General features: G+C 41.9%; 1 protein-coding gene across 2 annotated transcripts in view; it reads right to left on the reverse strand.

Annotated features, from left to right (window-relative positions):
• The window catches only part of LOC125461363 (translocating chain-associated membrane protein 1-like 1), a 101,073-nt gene that overhangs the window by 41,539 nt on the left and 34,169 nt on the right, over positions 1-25,365 (reverse strand). For both annotated transcript variants that reach the window (XM_048550057.2, XM_048550056.2), the window contains exon 2: positions 13,597-13,660. In XM_048550057.2, coding sequence (XP_048406014.1) covers positions 13,597-13,639 — 43 coding nt within the window. In that variant the 5' untranslated portion in view covers positions 13,640-13,660. The remainder of the gene's footprint in view (positions 1-13,596; positions 13,661-25,365) is intronic.

Here is a 25,365-nt window from a genome sequence, read left to right on the forward strand (position 1 = left end):
TTGACAACTGACTACTGTCCATATCACTTAACTTACGTAATTTCTTTATTTGCTAAGATCCAGTAAATCTCACTTTTAATGGTTCCATAGAGGCAACTAACAATGTGACCACTGTTTCCGGCAACAAAATTCAGGCTTGGCCTTTTTCATCTGCTCTAATTTTTGCTGTTTGTTGAAGACTCCTCAAATGCTTCTCAGTCAACTTTCATACTTTGATTAGGTTCTGTCTGAGAGATCAAAACATTGATCGGAAGTCTACTCTCTAAACTTTTGGTTTTCAACTTTTCTTTAAATTCAGTTAAGTGGTCCCCTCGCCTCATGTTGACACATCAGTTCAAAAGAAGTAAATCTTGTGATCTCATTCCAAGTCCACTCATGGCACAAAGTAACAAGGATCAGTGGTCACCATCTCTTTTATGTATAAGATTACCTTTTGAATTTAAGTGCAACACACTGTGCAGGATCTACCATGAAGAAAATATACTAGACATTTTATTTTGGTACTGTATAAACCTAAAGCCAAGTATACATAATCATTTATTTATCTTCAACTTACCAATCCTCAGTTCAACATCTGTAATTGCACATTACCTGCCAGTGCCTTCAGGTCTGGGTTATAGTTTGAAACTTTGTTTCAGTCCAAATGGGAATCTGAGAGGTGATGCAATACTTGAACTTAACTTTCATTTTGGACAACACTGTCTCACAAAGGGTATGCAGGGTCAAATCACACTTGCATGACAAAAAATATGAAACAGTACAAGTGGGCACTTTTCTCAGTTCATATTGCTGTTCTTTGATCTGACTTTTAAGCTAAATATCATTTTGCATAGTAAGGGTCTCCACATCAACTCCAGTAGCTTGACAGTCAGCCAGTGGAATTTGGTAGTCAACCTACCAATGTCTACTTTAAGGAATAGAATGGGGGCAAAAATGGTGATTTTTTTTTTCCCAAATCACATCTAATTTCTGGAATTGCTGTTGATTTGTTCTGCCAACTTTGGCGTACACTGAAGTTTTCTAGGTGGAGGTGATTCATTTTGGAAGGACAATTTGAAAGCAGAATACAGAGTTAATGGAAAGATTCTTGGCAGCGTGGAGAAGCAGAAGGATTTTGGAGTTCATGCCCACAGTTCCCTGAAAGCTACCACCCAGGTGGAGAGAGTTGTTAAGAAAGCATATGGTGTGTTAGCTTTCCTTAGTAGAGGGATAGAGTTCAAGAGCAGTGAAGTTTTATGCTCCAGCTATACAAAACCCTGATTCAGCCACATCCAGAATATTGTGTCCAGTTCTGGTCACCTCATTACAGGAAAGATGTGGAAACATTGGAAAAGGTGCAGAGGAGATTTACCAGGATGTTGCCTGGAATGGAGGGAAGGCCTTACAAGGAAAGGTCGTCAGAGTTAGGGTTTTTCTCTTTGGAACAATGAAGGATAAGAGGAGACTTGGTAGAGGTGTACAAAATGTATAAATAGAGTAGACAGCCAGAGACTTGTTCCGAGGGTAGAAGTAGCTATTACAAGGGGGCATAGTTTTAAAGTGAGTGGAGGTAGATATAGGGGAGACATCAGAGGTAGGTTCTTTACTCAGAGAGTGGTAGGGCCGTGGAATGCATTGCAAGAGAGGGTGGTGGAGTTGGCCTCATTAGGGGCATTTAAGCAGCTATGAGATAGCTATATGCATGATAGTATAAGGTCGTGGTAGAGGTTAGATAGACCTTAAATTTAGGGTAAAAGTCAGCACAACATCCTGGGCTGAAGGGTGCTGGACTATCTTTGAATTTTTCCAGTGTTTTCTCCAGACTCAGGAACTGCTGTAGTGTTTTTGTTTGAATTCAGACCTCAGACTTAGTTTTGATTCGAATACAGTCACAGTACTGATCATATTTGCAAAGTCTCTTGTCCTTGCCCTGCAGTCACAGTTCAACTTGTCCAGGTTTTAACATTATACCTGTAAGACACCTGAAATTAAAGCACTGTCTGACAGCTCACTAAACACTTTATTCCTCCATTTAAGAATGATTTCAGGAATCATATGTGAAAAACTTTGCAAAGCCTTAACTTGACTTAGCCACCTCAACATCCGGTTACAAGGATGAGTTCACTGTGGGCAGAGTTCATCAACTAAGTACTTAAACAAGTGATGCCAAAAGACTCTTGCTCAAATTAAACTTTACAATCTCAACCAAAACCTCTCTTACATGCAAAATTTCCATAACTTTACTCACTAATGCTTGCTGGTGGATGACAGTGGTAAATGGCCAAAGAGGGGAAATCAAGATTACATCTGCAAAATGCACCAAATTGTGCCAAATATGTCTGGTGTAAATCATCAGTTGTGAAGAAGACAACTTCCGGATTGCAATGTTTTATCAAACAAATGCATACTTTTTGAATTATTCCCTGATTCAAGGGCAAAACGGCGAGATGATCTTTGGCTTTGTCCTTAAAAACCAATCACAAAATGCAATCATCTGGACTGTGTCAGTCATGTCAGTGGGCTCAAACTGCAGAGAAGCAGTCACAGCCCTTCAAATTCTGCTGTAGTTGCTGAAAAACACCTTCAAACAACGATTCCACTCATCCTGTACTTAAATGCACCAAGTGGCATCCCCTGGATTGCCATTTATTTTTTGCTGTTAAAGTTTTTAATTAAACTGTTAGTGACCACAGTCAATGCCTCTTTAAGCAAATGGCTACCTACAAATGTGTTGCTGAAAGTTGGCAAACATCAAATGATGCTTCAGTGCAGGCCTTAACTTTTTGCTGCTGGTTTGAAAAACAACTTGACCTTTACCACAGCCTTCAGCTTGTCAACTCTGTGCGAAGCATGCTGTTCAAGGGAAAACTTCCTTGGATTTTACTGGGTATCACTGTGTGGTGCCATACAAAATTTCCATTTTTGCTCATTTTACTCTGGTGACCATCAAGGCAAATGCTCTAACTCTTAGAGCTATGAAAAGGAAATCCCAATCCATGTGCAATGTAACCATTTTTAGCTTCTTTTTAGATGGCCCAGGCTCATCATTCATCATTATTGCTTCACTTGGCGATTCAAGAAGCTGCTGGTCATGCTGCATGTAGACCTCTGAAACATACAGAACATTGTTGGCTGCTTTCAAGTGTGGAGGACAGGAGGTTAATTCTGGGGTCACGATTTGTTTCCAAGCGCCTAATCCATTTGCATTGTTCGGATATGGCAGTTTTTCCTGTAATTTTTCTTCATTCTACATGGATCCAATCCATAAGCAGGTGATGAAAAGAGTACTGCACGTGCAAGACCAGAGACAGGAGCAGGATTAGATGAGCTGCTCTTGCAGACTACACATGGACATAATGGACTGAACAGCCTCAGATTCTTGTACTGTAACATCCTGGTTTCACACATCAGCTCCTAGTGTATTTTTTATTCATTTGCTTGCAATATCACCATGAAACTTATTGTACCAAGCAATGATAGCTTATCTGGTCCATACCAAAACATGATGCAATAACTGGCAAAACCTCTCAAGAGCATGCACTTTACTCTGACCACAGCTGTTACGGAAGCAGAACTCAAAGTGACGTGCACAGTAGGGAAGAGCAGGTGTTTGGTGCAAATCAACTGTCTGAGATACACTGCAAGGTAACCCAAGCAAAATGTGGAGATCAAATGTCAGAGACACTGCAATCAAACAATCGATCACAATCTACATGTAGGAGACATTATCAGCATGGCACAGTTAATGATAATCTCGAAATGGACTTCAAGGTTTGACGTCATTTTTTCGAAGCATCTTCAGATCACAGGCGCTGAGCTGAAGATGTAAACTGCTTTATTCCCAGGTCATCCTTTCTTCGAATATACCGTTAAATTTGAACCTTAAATCGGACTGTATTTTCTTTGGCTATTTCATATATTGTGAACAATTAAAATAACCTATCCACCACCATTTTGCAGAGTTTTTTTCTTGAAGGCTCTGCTTTCAGAATATGGAAGAACCCATATTTACAATATGCTGATTCACATTCCTAGTTTCTGGTAAGTGGCCCTGCATCATCTGAATGAGCTTTATTGTCGCATGTACTCAGATGAATACAGTGATAAGTTTACAAGTCACCACTTACAGCACCATCCTGGGTACAAAGGTATCTAGACACAGATTCTTCAGTACAAGTTCTTAGGGGGTAAAAATGATAAAATAAATAAAACGGTCCAGTATTGCAGATTGCAGGAATAAAACTAGAAAGTGTAGAAATAAAAAGTTCAGCATGGTCCTTCCAACCCAGTCCTGCCACCTAGCCTCCAGTCTGTGCCAGTCTTGACTCTAGACCACTGGGCTTCATCACAAGGTTCGAGGCCAGGAGACTGCTCTGGAATCACCTCAAGATCAGAATTAATTGCTGAGACCACGCCAGGGTGTAAGGCCATCACACCACACTGAGACACCACAAAAGATAGGGGAATTATGGTGACAGGACTTACCAATTCCCCTTAGTCTCTGTCCTTGCTTGAAATACCAACAACACTGGCACAGTGGCTAAGGGATTAAAGTGACTTTTTTTTGGAAAGACCTCGCAATTTGGCAGAGATTTTGAAATCGTAGAATTGTTATGCTGCAGATGGAAAATATTTGGCTGATTAAACCGGTCACGTCTGCACAGATTCTACCATTACTTTAACTTAGTGCTAATCTCCTCTCTGAGGAACTACTCAATGGTTCTCCGAATCTGCTACCAGAAATAAAGGAAATGGATCAAATGATGGCATATAGCAAATGGCAGATACAGCAAAAAAGTTAACATTTTCATATTATTCTGGCCAAACATCACATTTTAATATTTTAGTACATGTTTCCAACTGCCCAAGTGACCCACGAATGCAACTTCATACAAAATCTGCAAAATTTAATTAGCACACTCAGATGAAAATACCACGAATTGGTCCACTGTACATTTGTCAACAAACATTTTATGCCCTCCAATGCCACAAACCTGCTTCTTTAAAGAGAGATAAATAATCTCACTTAAATTTCATGAACTCAGGTCCTGGCAAGAGTTCCCATTTGTTACAATCCCAGCTCCTGTTACAGGGAGCAAATCCGAACTCAATGAAAGCTAGCTTTACAGATTCTTTTTCATGTAGTGTTCCTTTACTGAGGGGTGTCTCACTGAAACACAAGCGTGCCTAGCTATAGATTTGGTTTGAACAATAAAACAGAAGCTCATTTCATGAAAGAAATCGGTTTTAAAAAATGATCTAAATAATAGATTTCAAAACAGACAGCAAAATAATATCCCATCTACTCTCAAACAGAGTCAGCAAAATCCAGACAAACTGCTTCCCTACCAAAGCAGTCGGATTTATTCAACCGCAGCAAGGCTTTCGACAAGGTTCCTCATGGTGGACTGGTTAGCAAGGTTGGATCACACAGAACAGATGGAGAACTAGCTATTTGGATACAGAAGTGGCTTGAAAAGTAGAAGACCGAGGATGGTGGCAGAGGGTTGCTTTTCAGATTGGAGGCCAGTGACCAGCAGCATATCACAAGAATTGATGCTAGGTCCACTGCTTTTCATCATTCATATAAACAATTTAGAAGTGAACACAGGAGGTATGGTTAGCAAGTTTGCAGACAACACCAAAATTGGTTGTACAGCGAACAGCAAAGAAGGTTACCTCAAAGTACAAGGGCCGAAGAGTGGCTAATGGAGTTTAATTTAGATAAATGTGAGGTTCTGCATTCTGGAAGGGCAACTCAGGGCAGGACTTATACACAATGGTAAGGTCCTGTGGAGCACTGCTGAATAAAGAGGCCATAGAGGACAGGTTCACAGCTTCTTCAGCGTCACAGGTAGACAGGATAGTGAAGGTGGTGTTTGGTATGCTTGCCTTTATTAGTCAGTACATTGAGTATTGCAGCTGGGAGGTCATGTTGTGACCATTGGTTAGGCCACTCTTGGAATACTGTGCGCAAATCTGGCCCACTGTTATAGGAAGGAAGCTGTGAAACTTGGGAGGGTTCAGAAAATATTTACAAGGATGTTGCCAGGGTTGGAAGTTTTGAGCTATCTGGAGATGCGAAATAGGCTGGGGCTATTTTCCTGGAGCATCAGAGGCTGAGAGGTGACCTTAAAGAGGTTTCTAAAATCATGAGGAGCATGGATAGGGTGAATAGACAAGATCTTTTCCCCTAGTTGGGGGAGTCAGAAACTAGAGGGCATAGGTGTGGGTGAGAGGGTAAAGATTTCATGGGACCGACATGGCAACATTTACACGCAGAGGGTGGTGTATGTATGAAATGAGGTGTCAGAGGAAGTGATAGAGGCTGGTACAATTATTGAAATAGGCATCTGGATGGGTATATGAAAATGAAGGGTTTTGAGGGCTAAGTGACAAATAGGCCTAGTTTATTTGGGATATTTGGTCGGCACAGACTAGTCGCACCAAAGGCTCTGTTTTTGTGTTGGATATCTACGTCTCTGTTTCTTTTCAGTTCCAGCCCTGTGAGCTATGAAGTCTTTTATCCTGGAATATTCACTAAGATCTGAGACTTACGCTTCAAAAATCTGCAGAACTGTAACTAAACACTCCATGTCTCTAAGTTTTACAAACTACACTTTTTGGAGCTTAAATACTCCCAAACTCATTTGAACAACCTTCTTTTTCTCAGAAAGGTTATGTTTACATTTGAGTCTGGTCCTGTTGACTTTCAACTGAATTCAATAGCTTTCAAACTAAATTTTTCTTTTAAAAATTGGCTCATCTATAATCTGCTAAACTAATGTATCAGTTTTCTTTCTTCAGTCAGTCATAAACTCCCATAATATAAACAAACCTCCATTAACACTCCACAAGGCCTTGTAGCTATCTACTCATTGACAGTATTTTTTTTTGAGAGTCATGAATTTAAATCAATGAGTTTTTTAAATTCCTTCACAGAAAACAAACAAACACCATTGCACCATGAGCCGAAAATCCAAACACCTACAAAAAAAAGAGAAAATTTCACATCGCTCACTGCAGGGATTTCATATGTTCTACACCAAGAATGACACTGCAGCACCACGACTGACAAAGATGGCAGACTATTAAGGATATTAATGCTTGACTGGGTGAGTGATGGACAGCAAGTGAACAGAAGGGAAAAATCTTTGGACCTTGCCCTTAACAGTCTGTCACAAATGCATCTGTACATAGGAGTGAATGCCACATAGATTCATTATGGAGACCAAATCATGTCTTCACAGCAAGGATACCCTCCTTGTTGCATGGCCCTACCACCATGCTAAACAGGACAGACTTAAAACAGGAAACCAAAATCAAACATTAGAGTTTAGAAGGTTGAGGGAAGATCTAATAGAAACTTACAAGATAATGTATGGTTTAGAAGGGGTGGACGCTAGGAAGTTGTTTGCGTTAGGCGGGGAGACTAGGACCCGTGGGCACAGCCTTAAAATTAGAGGGGGTAAATTTTAAAAAACTGAAATGAGACAACATTTCTTCAGCCAGAGAGTGGTGGGCTTGTGGAATTCATTGCCACAGAGTGCAGTGGAGGTCGGGACGTTGGATGCCTTCAAGGCAGAGATCGACAAATTCTTGATCTCAAAAGGAATCAAGGGCTACGGGGAGAGTGCAGGGAAGTGGAGTTGAAATGCCCATCAGCCATGATTTAAATGGTGGAGTGGACACGATGGGCCAAATGGCCGTACTTCCACTCCTATGTCTTATGGTCTTATGGTCTTAAACAAGAACAAAAACAAATTGCTGGTAAAACTCAGGTCTGGTAGCATCTGTAGACAGAAATCTAAGTTAAACTTTCAGGTCCAGTGACTCTTCAATCAGAACTTAAAACAAATTTGGCCACTCAAAGATGAGCATCCATGAAGCACTGTGGACAATGAACAGAACTATATTCAATCACAATCTGAAACTGCATGGCTCAACAGATCCCCCACTCTGCCATCGCCATAAGCCAGGAGATTAATCCCATGGGTCTTTGAAGATTGCAGGAAGGCAAGCCAGATATAGCACCAGGTCTACAAAAAAAGGTGTTAACCTGCTGAAGCCCCAACACAAGATTATTTCCATGCTCAACAGAAATGGCATGCAAAGACAAGGCAAAGTGATCATACAATTAATGGATCAGATCTCTAGCCTTGCAACATTCACTTAATGGTTGTGGACAGCTAAACTACCAAGAGGTGGTGGCTCCATAAGTATCCCCAGCCATAATGATGTGGGAGCCAAGCACATCAATGCAAAAAGGCAAGACTCAAATATATGCAAGTAACTTGAGCCAAATGGACATCAATCTCTGCCTCCCCTGTAAAGTCCCCAATATCGCAATTATCAGGTTTGATCCAAATTTGATCCACTCCATGTCATATTAATAGGTAAAGACTATGGATCCTCCAAATACTGCAACAAAATTACTGAAGGCTTGTACTCCAGAACAATATCTTTACCCCAGGCTAGGGGAGTCCAAAACTAGAGGGCATAGGTTTCAGAAGAGAGCAGAAAGATTTATAAGGGACCTGAGGGGCAACTTTTTCCACAGAGGGTCATGTATGAAATGAACTGCTTGACAAAGTGGTGAAGGCTGGTATAATTACGACATTTAAAAGGCACCTGGATGGGCATGTGAATCGGAAGTGTTTAAAAGGATACGAGCCAAATGCTGGCAAATGGGACTAGATTAATTTAGGATATTTGTCGGCATTGACAAGTTGGACTGAAGGGTCCATTTCCATGCTATACATCTTTATGACTCCATAACTAGCCCTTCACTTGGACAAGATATTCCAGTGCAGCTACAACACTGTCATCTACCCAACATAAAAAGAAATTTCCCAGATATATCTGATTCATAAAGTGCCTAACAATTTCAACCTGGCCAATTGTCACCTATCAGTCAAGTGATGGAAGGTGCTGTCAACAGTGTGATCAGATAGCACTTGAAAATAAACTGCTCAATGATGTTGTTAGGTTTCACCAGGGCCATTCAACTCCTGACCTATCTACAGCTTTAGTTTAAACAAGGACACATGTGCTGAACTTGAGTGCAGCGACTCACTGCCCTTGATGTCGAGGCAACTTTCCAACTACTCCTGAAGATCCCTCAAAAATGGAATCAATTGCAATCAGGGCAAAACTCTACTCATTGAAGTCATACCTAGCACAAAGGAAGATAAAGGTGATTGTTGCAGGTCAGTCATCTCAGCTCCAGGACATCTCTGCAGATGTTCCTCAAGATTGTGCTGCTGGCCTCACCATCTTCAGCTGCTTCAACAACCCTCTATACAAGGTCAGAAGTGGCTATATTTGCTGATGATTGTACAATTTGTGACTCCTCAGATACTAACGTAATCCTGGCAGTTGCAAGACCTGGATGACATTCAGATTTGGGCTGATCTACGGCAAGTAACATTCACACCACACAGTGGCACAACATAACCATGCTCAATAAAAGAAACTATTGTTATTTACATTCAATGATGTTACCCCACTGAATCCCCCACCAACATTCTGGGGGTTGTAATGGACCTACCATAGAAATACTCAGAGTATAACAGCAGGTCACAACGTTAGCAATTCTGCAGTGATTACCTCCTCTCCTGACTTCCCAGCGCTGTCTACAAGGCACAAGTCAGATGTGTGAGGACATGTTCTCTACTTGCTTGGACAAGTGTAGCTCCAACAAAACTCACATTTCATGCCATCCTGGAAAAAGTAATCTGCTTAACTAGCCATTCCATAGAACACTTTCAAGACTTACTCCCTTCACCAAGATACAGTATGTACCTGCTGCTAGATACAATGCACTAACAGACCAAGGCACCTTCCAAACCAGTGACCCTGACCTTTCAAGAAGATGCATAAAAATACCACAATCTGAAAATTCTCCTCCAAGTCATACACAATCCTGATTCAAACTACATACTCATTCCTTCACTGCCACTGGGTCATAATCCTGGAACTCACTTCCTAACATCCATTCACCCCCAATAGTGACAGAAGTTTAAGGCAGCAGCTCACTGCCATTTTCTGCAAGGCAAATTGGAATGGAACATAAACGTGTAGCCCATGTCATGAAAAAATAAAAATGAGATTCAGTAGTGTGGCAGAAGCACTCTGTGCAGATCCAGCAGAACTAGTCATGCCATCAAGTGCTACACCCAAGCATATTGGTTTGTGCTAAGATAAACTTCTCATAGTTCCACAGAACTAAAGGCCTGCTCCCTTAGAGACACACAACTGGTTTAACCTGAAGGTCTCCATGCCTCAAGAGATACAAGAGATCAAGAAACAGAGTTCTTCATGTCACTTCATCCACTGCTGGAATTGAACCCACACTATTATAGCATCATTCTGTGTTCCGTCAACCAGCCATGCAACCAATTTATCTAATCATCGGTTAGGCTTTAGTTTCTAACCGTCCATGACAGTATGCATTCTTTTACACGAGCACTGTGAATGCAGAGTACATTGTTTCAAAGTGATTCAGGGCACAATGCTGTGTGCTGCAGTCATTTATCAATTTTTTAATATTATTAAGTATATGGTCTGGGATATAGATGGACAGAGCTTCAGAGACATGTCAGATACCATCAGCATAGATGAACTTGCAAGACAATCATTGGGAAGTCAGTGTATATATATTTTGAATAGAATTGGGGCTAGCATTGAGCCCAATCCACTAGGCCCAGATCTGAAGCACTCTGGTCACTTCAGGAGCAAGTCAGCATGCCACTATTTTCGAGGCAGCTATGTAGTCAGTAGCAGCTTGCCTGCCTTTGGCTTCTTTTGAGATTAATTTGATACAGTGTCAGAACTCGATCACGTGTTGCATCTCCTATGAAAACAAGTCTATTCAACACCAGCTTACATATTACAATAGTTCTTAGAAGTGTTTTTTGGCTCAGTCTCTCAGAATATCTTCCAAACTCTAACTTCTTCTGAAGAGGGGTCATCAGACTGGAAACATTAACTCTCGCTGCCCCACACATGCTGCCAGACCTGCTGAGTTTCACCAGAGATAATGGGAACTGCAGATGCTGGAGAATCCAAGACAACAAAATGTGAGGCTGGGTGAACACAGCAGGCCAAGCAGCATCTCAGGAGCACAAAAGCTGACGATTCGTTTCACCAGTTTGCTTTTTTTCTCAAGCTTATTAACTGAGCGATCAAACAAATAAACACACTGTTCAAAATTGCAATCTGACCTGCAAGTAAATGCAACATTAAATTCAACACATCAACTTCTAGAATATTGGACACATCTATCTTCTTTTAAATGATACAATGTTCCTGTCGTATACATTGTTTACATCATGCTTACAGCAAATTAAACTCAAAATTTTCTAATCAGTTAAACCCAAATTGCGAAATTTACAACCATGCTCTAAATTTTTTCAATAATAACACCACAGTAACAAAACCAAACAATAAAGACTGGTTTTAATGCAAATTAATGACAAATATAAAAAGCAACCCTGAGTGAGAACAAAGGACACACATTTTAAACACAGGCGCAATTCCATAAGGAAACAATTCCGAAACAGAGAAGTTACATATATCTTTCTCTAAAAAAAATTACATTTGGCTAAATGACCAAAAATGGCTGACAACTGATGTTTTATTAAAAACAAAACAACAGTAACAATTCTAGCAAAGCTTCTTAAGACCAAGTGCCAAGACCTTGTCAAGGTTCTTCATATCAATCTCTACAGAAAACACTGCTACAGGCAGAGCACTATGAACATAACCGTTTATGATTTACTATTTAGGCCAAGTTGTCTGATCTTTTATGCATGCTTACAATGTAATGCTGGATATGAGCACAAGTTAAATTGACTCAAAAATTAGGATAAATGCTCATATCAAACAAAATATTTGAATGAGTTATTCAGCTGTTTTTTCCATGTTTACTGGCCACAGATTTCCAGGAAAGATACAACAATTTGTTAGAAGCAGAGATGCCATTAGAGAATCGGGAAGCTGTCCCAACAACACCGAAGCAACTATGATATTCTTCTAAAACTGGACGACGAGGGGTTTGGACAAGAACTTGAAGGCAGCGTTGGTCCCCTGTATCTGCTGCCCTTGTCCTCCAGATTGTGACAGGCATGGGTTTTGAACTAGTCTGCCTTACCACCTTCAGGAGATCTGCAGACATGTATGCTAAGGTGTGGCACTTCCTCTACCACTGCCAATGTCCTCGATTTTTTGTTAGTCTCTGGTTTTGTTTGTCCTTCCCAAATGAATAACCTCATTTCTGCTGACTGAACTGCACTTTTCACTTTTCTGTCCACTTCACCAAACCACTGATCATGACCTGCAGTTGATAGCAATCCACAATTATACTTCCCACATTTCACTCTAAATTATTACTGTACACCCTAAGAGCAAGGGATCCAACTCTGAGGCCTGTGGAACACCACTGTGATGCAAGGTCTAAGGTGTTAGTGAATACACAACATTTATTTTCAAGTTTGAGTTCTGAAGTTGTTGTGAGTGGACTGTGTCCATGACTGTATCAGGTGTAGGCCATTCAGCCTCTCAAGCCTGCTCTACCATTCCATGAGATCATGGCTGATCCGTGATATACGTCCATTGACCTATAGCCCTCAATACCTTTACTTAACACAAATTTTTCTCAGATTTAAATGATCTTGCATCAACTGCCATTTGTGGAAGTGTTCCAAACCTTATCAGCCTTGGCGCATACAAGTGCTTTGTAATAGCTCTCCTGAATGGTCTGATCCTAATTCCTAGACTACGTCTCTTAATTCTAGAACATCAACCGGTGGAATTAGTTCATCTTTATCTACCCTATTGTTTTCTGAAGCAAATATGTTGTTACTAAGGTGTCGTGCACACTGATTTTCACAAAGGACTCCAAGTGGATTTAACCATAGCAAGGGGGCTGAATGTTAATATTTCTTGAGCCATGATTTTTTTAAACCAGCATGACAGTGTCTGTGGGGTGATAATGGGAATGTTAATGCACTGGGAGGTTTTCAAATCAGACACAGTAAACATTAAAGTGCATTTGCTTTGTTTTGCCTTGAGAAGATTCATGATTTTATTTCGCTTCAACAGATGGCAGAGAAGAATGAATATCTTGTAAAGTTTGTATTTCAGATCACAGAAGTCGTCCTTGTTGGGAGTTGGATGTAAAAGTACATATTACTCAATTTCTATTGTTAGGACTCTACTTTGAAAGTTTTAGCCAGAAGTCTTTGGCTAGAATCGTGAAGATGTTTTTCAGACCTGGGAAAGCCTAAGCTCCATTACGTGCATGGTCTCAAGAGCAGAAATTGAAACAAATGATTAAATCAAACCTACACACATGATAAAAAATGGAATTCTCTGTTTTAAGTACTATAAAGTGATCATGCTGGGATAGATAGGATTGTACTTTTACTGTTTTTAAATCTTTAACATTATATTATATGCAAGTAACTTGGTTTATTTTACTTGCTGTTCTGCATTAAAATTTTTCAGTTAATGCACAGCAAGTTTCAGTGAAAAACCACCTAATTAAACAACAAAGTTACCATCAATCAAGCCAGATGTAAACTCCAAAATAAATATCCAATAGCTGTCTCTTACCTATGTTGGTGTGTGTGACATTGTATTGTACGATGATGAACATGATAGCAAACTTGGCTGTGATCTGCAAACAAAGACAAACAGCTTAGACTTCAGTCATTTCACATGCAAAACAAAATAAAGCATAAATTGTCCAATGAAATTGAAAAGCACATATTTTTCTTCTTTGAGGCACTAAGTGGAAATTGACAATGATGTTTAATTGCTGAAGTAATCAAATCCATAAAATTTCTAACATGCTAAAATCCTACACTATAATTTTCTCTTCATCAACATCTACAGGAATGGCCAATTTGAAATCTATTCAGTGAGCAGTGGAGCCAAAGTAAGTTAGGCAAATGAGCGGAATGGAACAGTGGTCTAAAAATCATTCAAGTAAATTCAATGGCTATCTGGAGAGATGGTAATATAGAACACAGAACATAGAACATTACAGCACAGTACAGGCCCTTCGGCCCTCGATGTTGTGCCGAACTGTCATACCAATCTGAAGCCCATCTAACCTACACTATTCCATGTACGTCCATATGCTTGTCCAATGACAACTTAAATGTACCTAAAGTTGGCGAATCTACTACCGTTGCAGGGAAAGCGTTCCATTCCCTTACTACTCTCCGAGTAAAGAAAATACCTCTGACATCGGTCCTATATCTTTCACCCCTCAATTTAAAGCTATGCCCCCTCGTGCTCACCGTCACCATCCTAGGAAAAAGACTCTCCCTATCCACCCTCTCTAACCCTCCGATTATTTTATATGTTTCAATTAAGTCACCTCCTAACTTTCTTCTCTCTAATGAAAACAGCCTCAAGTCCCTCAGCCTTTCCTCGTAAGACCTTCCCTCCATACCAGGCAACATCCTCGTAAATCTCCTCTGCACCCTTTCCAAAGCTTCCACATCCTTCTTATAATGCAGTGACCAGAACTGTAAGCAATACTCCAAGTGCAGCCGCACCAGAGTTTTGTACAGCTTCACCATAACTTCTTGGTTCCAGAACTCGATCCCTCTATTAATAAAAGCTAAAACACTGTATGCCTTCTTAACAGCCCTGTCAACCTGGGTGGCAACTTTCAAGGATCTTTGTACATGGACACCGAGATGTCTCTGCTCATCTACATTACTAAGAATCTTACCGTTAGCCCTGTACTTTGCATTCCGGTTACTCCTACCAAAGTGCATCACCTCACACTTGTCTGCATTAACCTCCATTTGCCACCTCTCAGCCCAGCTCTGCAGCTTATCTATGTTTCTCTGCAACCTACAGCATCCTTCGTCACTATCCACAACTCCACCGACCTGAGTGTCGTCTGCAAATTTACCAACCCATCCTTCTACGCCCTCATCCAGGTCATTTATAAAAAGGAAAAACAGCAGTGGACCCAACACCGACCCTTGCGGTACACCACTAGTAACTGGTCTCCAGGATGAACATTTCCCATCAACTACCACCCTTTGTCTTCTTTCAGCAAGCCAATTTCCGATCCAAACTGCTATATCTCCCATAATTCCATTCCTCCGCATTTTGTACAATAGCCTGTTGTGGGAAACCTTATCGAGCGCCTTGCTGAAATCCATATACACCACATCATGAAGTGAAAGAAGAGGATGTTAACAGTAATTCCATACAAGAATCTGCAAAGCAAATTGCAAATTTGGGAGGAAAGTTGATGACAAATCTTGTTTTGGGATGACAGGTACATCTAAACTTTTCAACAGGAAAACTTAAAGTAATTGATTCTGTTTCTTCATGTTTGATGTTACAATACTATTTTACGATCATTGGTTACATTTCTTGGATTTGGACAACGCCCCTCATAATCCTTCCATTGAATCTTAATGAATTACCACGCACTTGTCTCTGAAAAGGAATCAAGAATACTTCCTCCAATAATCCACAAGAATCTGTGGGTTGATTCGCTGCCAGCAAATGCACAGCTTGAGGAACATATTCAAATAAATCACAGACAAAATGACAACTTGGTTGTACTTGTTACAAATGTCAAAGGATGACAGACAGTAAATAGGAAGTATTTCAGGGTATTTACTGTTTAAGAATGAAAATGCAAGTTATTGAGAAAATACTGAAGGTCAGACCAATAAATTGCTGAAGGTGCAGTATAAAGATTTCTAAGCATATTAATACTTGCACAAATATTTCGTCAGTACACTTGAGCACTAGATTGATGAACTTCAAACACTGACAAATTACAGAGCATGTTAGCTCATCTCACATCTAAAACGTGTTAGGAATCAAAAAGCTTTTAAAACCACTTTTCAGAAATGTAGAAAATTGGAGGAAAAGTCAGCCATTTGATCCACTGAGCCCAATCAATTATGGAACAAGATCACAGCTGATCCTCTATTTTAATGCCACACACTCTCTCTCTCCCCATACCACCTTGGGACCTCAAGTCACTGTAAATCTATTTCTTTCGTAAATGACTTTGTTTTCATAAAACTTGTGGTAAAGAATTTCACAGGTTTACCATCTTCTGAATAGAGAAATTTCCTCTCATTTCAGTTTGAAATGGCCTTCACCACAAATTCTGAGACTGTGATGCCTTGATCTGATGCAGGCAAAACATCATCTCTGCATACAGTCCATCCAGCTGTTAGATTTTTCTCATTTCAACGAGATTCTCTTTCATTCTTCAAAACTCCAATAAATACAAGCACAGTTCACCCATCTTTCATGCAAGCATGCCATCCCAGGAACAAGCCTAGTGAAACTTAGCCACATTCCCTCTGTGGCGAGTTTCAATTTTCTTCAATAAGGAGATCAAAACTGCGCACTATACTCCAGATGACGTCTCACCAAGGCCCTGTACAAGTGCAGTAACATTTCCTTCCTCATGTAGTTAAGCATTCTTGAAGACCCACATACCATTTCTTTTGCTGACTGTTTACCGCACCTCAATTCTTACATTCCATGACCAGATTACAGGACACCCAAGTTCCTTTGAACATCAATATTTCCTAATCTATCACCGTAAGACAGACTGCCATTCACTTTGTATGCTGAAGGAGAGAACTCCATGCTTATCCATATTATACTGCACTAACCATGCATTTGTCCACTCCTTGAACTTGTCTGAAAGACTCTGAAGTATCTGTAGATCCTTCTTACCATTCACAGTCCCACCTAACAGCCAAATTGGAAATACTGCATTTGATTTCCTCATCTAATTCATTGATTTATATTGTGACTAACTCGTGCTCCAAACACAGACCACTGTGCACTGCCTTCTATGCAAAAATGACCAGATTGATGTCAACCCTTTGCTCGCTACCTGTTGAATAATTCTCATCCCATATCAGTACATTACCACCAACTCCATGCGCTTTCATTTTGCACACACACCTCTTCTTATGTGGGACTTCAACAAAAGCTTCTCAAACATTGCTTATTTATTATGCTAGCCATGTCCTCATAAAAATTCCAGGTCTATCAAATACAACTAAATAAATCCATTCTGACTTTCGTACTTCTAAAGTGTTCTATTGTCACTCTTTTTTTAAACTGAATCAACTCCCACGTTTTCTTCCTACTGATGTTAAGCTAACAAGTCGATCATTCCAGACTTTCCTTCTCTTCCTTTTTAAAAATAGAGATGTTATATTGCCCCCTTCCAATATGATAGGCCTGCTCCAGAATCTACCAAGTTTTATTAGATTAAAACCAACACATTCTCTATTACTTGTCCCCACACCACCTCCCTCACCCCCATCCCAGGCCCCAAGATGACATTCCACATTAAGCAGAGGTTCACCTGCACATCTGCCAATGTGGTATACTGCATCCACTGTACCCGGTGCGGCTTCCTCTACATTGGGGAAACCAAGCGGAGGCTTGGGGACTGCTTTGCAGAACGCCTCCGCTCAGTCCGCAACAAACAACTGCACCTCCCAGTCGCAAACCATTTCCACTCCCCCTCCCATTCTCTAGATGACATGTCCATCATGGGCCTCCTGCACTGCCACAATGATGCCACCCGAAGGTTGCAGGAACAGCAACTCATATTCCGCCTGGGAACCCTGCAGCCATATGGTATCAATGTGGACTTCACCAGTTTCAAAATCTCCCCTTCTCCTACTGCATCCCTAAACCAGCCCAGTTCGTCCCCTCCCCCCACTGCACCACACAACCAGCCCAGCTCTTCCCCCCCACTCACTGCATCCCAAAACCAGTCCAACCTGTCTCTGCCTCCCTAACCGGTTCTTCCTCTCACCCATCCCTTCCTCCCACCCCAAGCCGCACCCCCAGCTACCTACTAACCTCATCCCACCTCCTTGACCTGTCTGTCTTCCCTGGACTGACCTATCCCCTCCCTACCTCCCCACCTACACTCTCTCCACCTATCTTCTTTACTCTCCATCTTCGGTCCGCCTCCCCCTCTCTCCCTATTTATTCCAGTTCCCTCTCCCCATCCCCCTCTCTGATGAAGGGTCTAGGCCCGAAACGTCAGCTTTTGTGCTCCTGAGATGCTGCTTGGCCTGCTGTGTTCATCCAGCCTCACATTTTATTATCTTGACATTCTCTATTACAATAAGCGGGGATGCACATCAGGCCCTGAGGCATTTCATCAGCTTTCACTGCCACAGCTGGGAGGCAATGGCCGCGTGGTATTATTGCTAGATTGTTAATCCAGAGACCCATTCTGGGGACGCAGGTTTGAATCCCGCCATGGCAGATAGTGGAATTTGAATTCAAAAAAAAAATCTAGAATTCAAGAATCTCATGATGACTGTGAATCAATTGTCAATTGATGGAAAAAACCATCTGGTTCACTCATGCCCTTTATGGTATGAGGGGAGATCTAATAGAAACTTACAAGATAATGTATGACTTAGAAGGGGTGGACGCTAGGAAGTTGTTTCCATTAGGCGGGGAGACTAGGACCCGTGGGCACAGCCTTAAAATTAGAGGGGGTAAATTTAAAACTGAAATGAGACGACATTTCTTCAGCCAGAGCGTGGTGGGCTTGTGGAATTCATTGCCACGGAGTGCAGTGAAATGCCTATTAGCCATGGTTTAAATGGCGGAGTGGACCTGATGGGCCAAATGGCCTTACTTCCACTCCTATGTCTTATGGTCTTTAGGGAAGGACTCTGCCATTCTTACCCAGTCTAGCCTACATGTGACTGGGAAGTTATTTGTCTTGTGTTCTGTGAAAACAGAAGTTCTTTGCTGTTTTAAATAATTTGGAGGAAGTGCGTGTCGCTGGTTGACCAACCAGCTTTTGTTTTCTGTCCCTAGTTTCCCTTGAGGTGATGGTGGTGAGCTACCTTTTTGAACCACTACATTGTTACCCACAATGTCCTCAGAGAGGAAATTCCAAGATTTTGACCCAGTGACACTGAAGGAACAGCAATATTTTTCCCTGTCAAGATAGTGAGTGACTTGCAGGGGAACCTGGTGGTGGTGGTGCTTCCATGTGTCTGATGCCCCTGTCCTTCCAGACGGAAATGGTTCTGCATTTGCATCTGAGGATCCTGGGTGAATTTCTGCAGTGCAACTTGTAAATACTACACACTGCTATAGAGTGTCAGTGATGGATGGAGTTGATATTTGTGGATGTGGTGCCGATCAAGCACGCTTGGTGTCAAGCTTGAGTATTTTATGGAGCTACGTCCATCTAGGCAAATATGATGTATTCCAACACACTCTTGACTTGTGTCTTGATGGACAGGCTTTCGGGAGTTATGAGTTACTTACCACAGTTTTCCTAGGCATCTGCTACAAGAATAGGTGAGAGGCTATGTGGCGAGTCCAGTTGCACTACTGGTCCATGACGATATCCAGGATGTTGGCAGTAGGGAATTCAATGTAAAGGCCGCAATCGTTAGATTATCTCTTATGGGCATTTGTGTGGCATGAATGGCACTTGCCTGAGTATTTTCCAGATCTTGTTGCATTTGAACCTGGACTGGTTCAGTATCTGAGGAGTCAGAATATCATGCAATCATCAGCAAACTTTCCCACTTATGGCCGTATGATGGAGAGAAAGGAAATGATGAAGCAGCTGAAGATGGATGGGCCTCAGACACTACCCTGAGGAACTCCTGCAGCAATATTCTGGAGATGAGATGACTGACCTCAGAACTACAACAATCTTCCTGTGAGCCAGATATGACTCCAACCACCAGCGAGTTTACCCACAATGCCCACTTTTTCCAATTCTGCTTGGGCACCTTGATGCCACACTTCATCAAATAATGCCTTGAATCCAGGGCTGCCACTCACCAACTCTGGAATTCAACTCTTTTGTCACTGTGTGAACCAAGGCTGTAATGAGTTCAGGAGTTGAGTGATACTGGCAGAAACCAAACTGGGCATCACTGAGCAGATGCTGCTTGATAGCAGCATTGATCAGACTTTCCATCGCTTTACTGATGATCCAGATTAGACTGGTGGGGCAGTAATTGGCCAGATTGGACCTTTTTCTACTTGTAATATAGAGGACATACTTGGACAATTTTTCACATCGTCAGGCAGATGCCAGCATTGAAACTGTGCTGGAATGGCTTGACTAGTGGAAGGACATATTTTGGAGCACAAGTCTTCATTACAATTGTTGGAATGTTGTCAGGGCCGGTAGCCTTCACAGTACCAGTGTTTCCCACCGTTGCTTGACATCTCATGGAGTGAATCAAACTGGCAGAAGACTGGTACCTGTGATGCTGGGGACCACTATAGGTGGCTGAGATGGATCACCCACCTGGTACTTGTGGCTCAAGATTGCTGTGAATACTTCAACCTTTGCTTTTGCACTGATGTGGTGAGCCCTTCCATTAGTGCAGGATGGGATATTTGGGGAGACTCCTCTTCCAGTCGGCTGTTTAGATGTCCCCAGCGTTCATATCTGGATGTGGCAGAACTATGCAGCTTAGACGTGATCAGTCGGTTGTAGAATTGCTTATCCGAGTTTATTACTTGCTTCTTAGGTTGTTGGGCATGCAAGTTGCCCTGTTTCATAGCTTCACCAGGTTGACAGCTCATTTTTAGGTATGCCTGGTGCTACTCCTGGGAATATTGTCCCTAATTGCCAGAGGGATGGATTTTAAAAATAGGGTGTTATGATGCAGCTATACAGGATGTTGGTAAGGCCCCATCGGGAGGTGTATGTACAGTTTTGATCTCCTTAGTTGTAAAAGGATGTACTGACATTGGAGAGGGTGCAGAGGAGGTTCTCTAGGTTGATTCCAGAGTTGAGAGGATTAGCTGAGGGCAGGCTGAGTAGACTAGAACTATACTCACTGGAATTGATAGGAATGAGGGGAGTTTTTATAAAAACAAAATTATGAAAGAAGTATGTTAAATAGAAGCAGGGAGGTTGCTTCCACTGGCAGGTGAAACTGGAACTAGGTGGCATAGCCTCAAAGAAAGAGGGAGCAGATTTAGGGCTGAATTGAAAAACAACTTCTCTCAAAGGGTTCAGAATCTGTGCAAGTCCCTGGCCAGTGAAGTAGTTAAGGCTACTTAATTGAACATTAAGTCAAAGATAGATTTTTGAACAGAAAAGGAATTAAGAGTTTGAGAGCGGGTGGGTTAAGTGGAGTTGAGGCCACGAAAAGATCAGAAGTCACACGACACCAGGTTATCGTCCAAAAGGTTTATTACAAAACACGTTCTTTCACACTTCTGCTCCTTCATCAGGTGAAGTGGAGGAAAGCAAACTGGCACAGAGTTCACAGTTAGGAAGATCAAAAGACAGTATAAAATGGTGTGAGTGCAGTGATGACAGGCTGAACAACAAACCTTTGCAGGTGATCAAAATTCAAGTGTGAACAGCTGACTAACAAGTGAAGGTATGACCTATGATCCACTTAATTGAGGCAGAGAGACAATTACAAAAATTGAAAATAAAGCGGTGCTGGAGACAAACTAAATGACTGGAACAACATGACAAGTATAAGAGTCGCAATCTGAGGGTCTGACTAAAATTAACAAACAATCCAAAACTGTAAAAACTGATTAAGATAGAGAGATCATAACAAGCCATCAAGGTGATGGCATCAAAACAGGACAGTAGGGAAAATTTTACAGATACAGAACATCGTGGTGGGGTTACATATAGCACAACATGAACCCAACATCATGGTTGAGGCAGCCTTCGTGGATGCCGAAGTTTGTTATCAGTTTCTGTTCAGCACTTCTGTTGTAGTGCATCTCGAAGTCCACTTAGGAGGACGCTTACCCAAAGATCAGAGGCTGTAAGTCCTTGGCCACTGAAGTGAGCGACGACTGGGAGAGAACATTCCAGTCTGGCGATTGTTGCGCTGTGTCCATTCATCCATTGTCATAGCATGTGCACGGTCTCACCATGACACCAATGCCTCAGGGCATTGTTGCCCGCAGCGTACGAGATAGACAATGTTTGCTGAGTGGCAGGAGTACCTGCCGAGAACGTGGTGGGTGGCATTCTCACGTACGATAGTATCCATGTTGATGATCTGGCATATCTTGCCGAGGTTGCCATGGCAGGGCTGTGGGATGCTGTGGTCACTGTTGTACTCAAGACTGGATAGCTTGCTGCAAATGACAGTCAGTTTATGGTTTGGCAGTCATTTGAGAGTGAGATATGAAGGCATAGGGATAACTTGGCAAGATGGTCATCAATGACATGTTTGTTGCAGCTTTCAACATGGCCTAATTTCTCCACTCCAGACAAGTACTGGACAATAAAGGTCATATATTGGTCATGTCCTGTGTCTGTCTTCTAACGAGGATAATGCAGTTTTTGCTAAGAAATGTCAGAATGGATGACTGAGGAGTTGAGCATCGTATCCCGTGCTTCTATGGTGACTTTCAGCATTCTTAGATGTCCAACACATTCCCCCCACTTCTGAGCAGATCCTGTGTATACGCAGAGCTCGTCCTTAGAGAACAGTTTCTTTAACAAGTTTAGGGTGGAAGCTAAAGAAGTGCAGCATCAGGAGGTTATCTGTAGGCTTGCAGCCGAGTGAAGTACTGAGGTATGCAGCCTTGATGGAGGTGCACGTGTCCAAGAATAAGACCCACTCTGAAGAGTAGTCCAGTGAGTCTGATGGAGAGATGAAACTTGCTCATATCGTTGTGTAGTCATTTCAGCGATTCCTTGCCATGAGTCAATGGACAAGGCCTGACCGGTAAGTCAAATGAACCCAAGACAAGGATAGGAATGAGAGACTGGGATAAAGAACAAAGAACAAAGAAAATTACAGCACAGGAACAGGCCCTTCAGCCCTCCAAGCCTGCGCTGATTAAGATCCTCTGTCTAAACCTGTTATCTATTTTCTAACAGTCTGTATCCCTTTGCTCTCTGCCCTTCCATGTACCTGTCCAGATACATCTTAAAAGACACTATCATGTCTGCATCTCCCACCTCCGCTGGCAATGCATTCCAGGCAGCCACCACCCTCTCTGTAAAGAACTTTCCACACATATCTCCCATAAACTTTCCTCCTCTCACTTTGAACTCATGACCCCTAGTAATTGAGTGCCCCACTCTGGGGCAAAAAAGCTTCTTGCTATCTACCTTGTCTATACCCATCATGATTTTGGAGACCTCAATCAGGAACCCGCACAATCTCCGTCTTTCTAATGAAAATAATCGTAATCTTTCTTCATAGCTAGCGCCCTCCATACCAGGCAACATCCTGGTGAACCTCCTCTGCACCCTCTCCAAAGCATCCATGTCATTTTGGTAATGTGGCGACCAGAACTGTACACAGTACCCTAAATGTGGCCGAACCAAAAGTCTTATACGACTGATATCACAGCTCTTACAGCAAGATGTCTTATGGATGGGCAGGCCTGGCAGCTTAATGTTCCGGGTACTGATGCTATGGTAAAGGATAGGAAGGGGGGGCAAGAGAGGAGGAGTGGTGTTTTTGGTTAGGGATAACATTACAGGTGTACTTGGGTGGGGGGGGGTGTATTCTGGAGAGTACACCAAATGAAGTTATTTGGGTGGAACTGAGAAAAAGGAAAGGGATGATCACATTATTGGGATTACACTGAATTGGGGGTGGGGGGGGGGGAAGGATCTAGTCAATGGGAAATTGAGAAGCAAATTTGTAAAAAGATCTCAGTTATCTGTTATGGTACAGCATTTAAACTTCAAGTATAGGCTGGAACCGCCGTAATGTTAAGGGCCTGGATGCAATGAAATTTGTTAAAATTTTCTGATTCGGCATGCAGATGTACCTACCAGAGAAAGTGTAAAACTTGACCTTTCTGAGGAAATAAGGCAGGGCAGGTGACTGAAGTGTCAGTGGGGGAGCACTTTGGGCCAGTGACCACAATTCTATTAGTTTTAAGGCAGTTATGGAGAAGAATAGACATGATCTAAAAGTTAAAGTTTTAAACTGAAGGGAGGCCAATTTTGATAGCATTCGGCAAGAACTTTCCAAAGTTGATTGGGAGCAGATATTTGCAGGTAAAGAGATGGCTGGAAGGTGGGATGCTTTCAAAAATTACACAACTAAAATCCAGAAACAGTATGTTCCTGTTAGTGAGAAGGGCAAGGCTAAGTGTTGGGAATGCTGGATGGCTAGAGGAATTGAGGCTTTGGTCAAGAAAAAGGAGGAGGAGGTAGAAAGTATAATGGAGAGATGAACAATCAAGTGAATCTCTGCAAGAGTCGAAAGGGAAGTAAAGTATACTTAAAGTAGATTATACTTAATCAGGAGGACAATTAAGAGGGGGGATATGATAGCTTTCGAAAGTCGAGTTAAAGGAGATTCTAGAGAGATTCTACAAACATATTAAGGACAAAAGGGTAATTAGGGAGACAATAGGCTCCTTAAATATCAGCAAGGCCTTCTATGTGTGGAACCAAACAAGATAGGTGAGATACTAAACAAGTACTTTGCATCAGTGTTTAAAGTGGAAAAGGATACAGAAGGTAGAGAACTTGGGGAAACAGTAATATCTTGAGAAGTGCCCGTATTGCAGAGGTGGTTGTGCTAGGTGTCTTAAAATGCATAAAGGTAGGTAAATCCCCAGGACCTGATCGGGTGTACCCCAGAACTCTGTTTGAAGTTAGAGAAGAGAATGCTACGTCCACTGTGGGGATATTTGTATCATCAGTAGCCACGGGCAAGATGCTGAAGACTGAGTAGTTGGCGAATGTGGTGCCGTTATTTAAGTAAGGCTGCAAGGAAAAGCTAGGGAACTGCAGACCAGCGAGCCTGACATCAGTGGTGGACATATTGTTCTTGGGGATTCCGAGGGACAAGACTGATATAAATTTGGAAAGGCAAGGTCTGACCGGGGTCAGTCAACATGGCTGTGTACATGAGAAACTGTCTCATCAACTTGATTAAGTTTTTTGAAGAAATGACAAAGAAGAATCATGACGGCTGAGAAGTGGACGTTGTCTGTATGGACTTCAGCAAGGCGTTCGACAAGGTTCCACATGGTAGACTGGTTAGCAAGGTTTGATCACGTGGAATATAGGGAAAGCTAGCTATTTCAAAACAAAATTAGTTTGATGGTAGGAGACAGAGGGTAGTGGTGGAAGGGCTGTTTTTCAGACTGGAGGTCTGCGATCAGCTGTGTCAAAAAGGGTCAGTGCTGGGTTCACTTTTTACCATTTGTATAAAAGATTTGGATATGAATATAGGGGGTATAGTTAGTAAGCTTGCACAGGATACCAAAATTGGGGGCATAGTCAACAGTAAACAAGGTTACCCCAGAGCACAAAGGGACCTTGATCAAATGGGCATATGGGTCGAGGAGTGGCAGATGGAGCTTAATTTAAATAAATATGAGGTGCTGTATTTT

Source organism: Stegostoma tigrinum, chromosome 19 (genome assembly GCF_030684315.1).
Source record: "Stegostoma tigrinum isolate sSteTig4 chromosome 19, sSteTig4.hap1, whole genome shotgun sequence".
Lineage (NCBI taxonomy): Eukaryota > Metazoa > Chordata > Chondrichthyes > Orectolobiformes > Stegostomatidae > Stegostoma > Stegostoma tigrinum.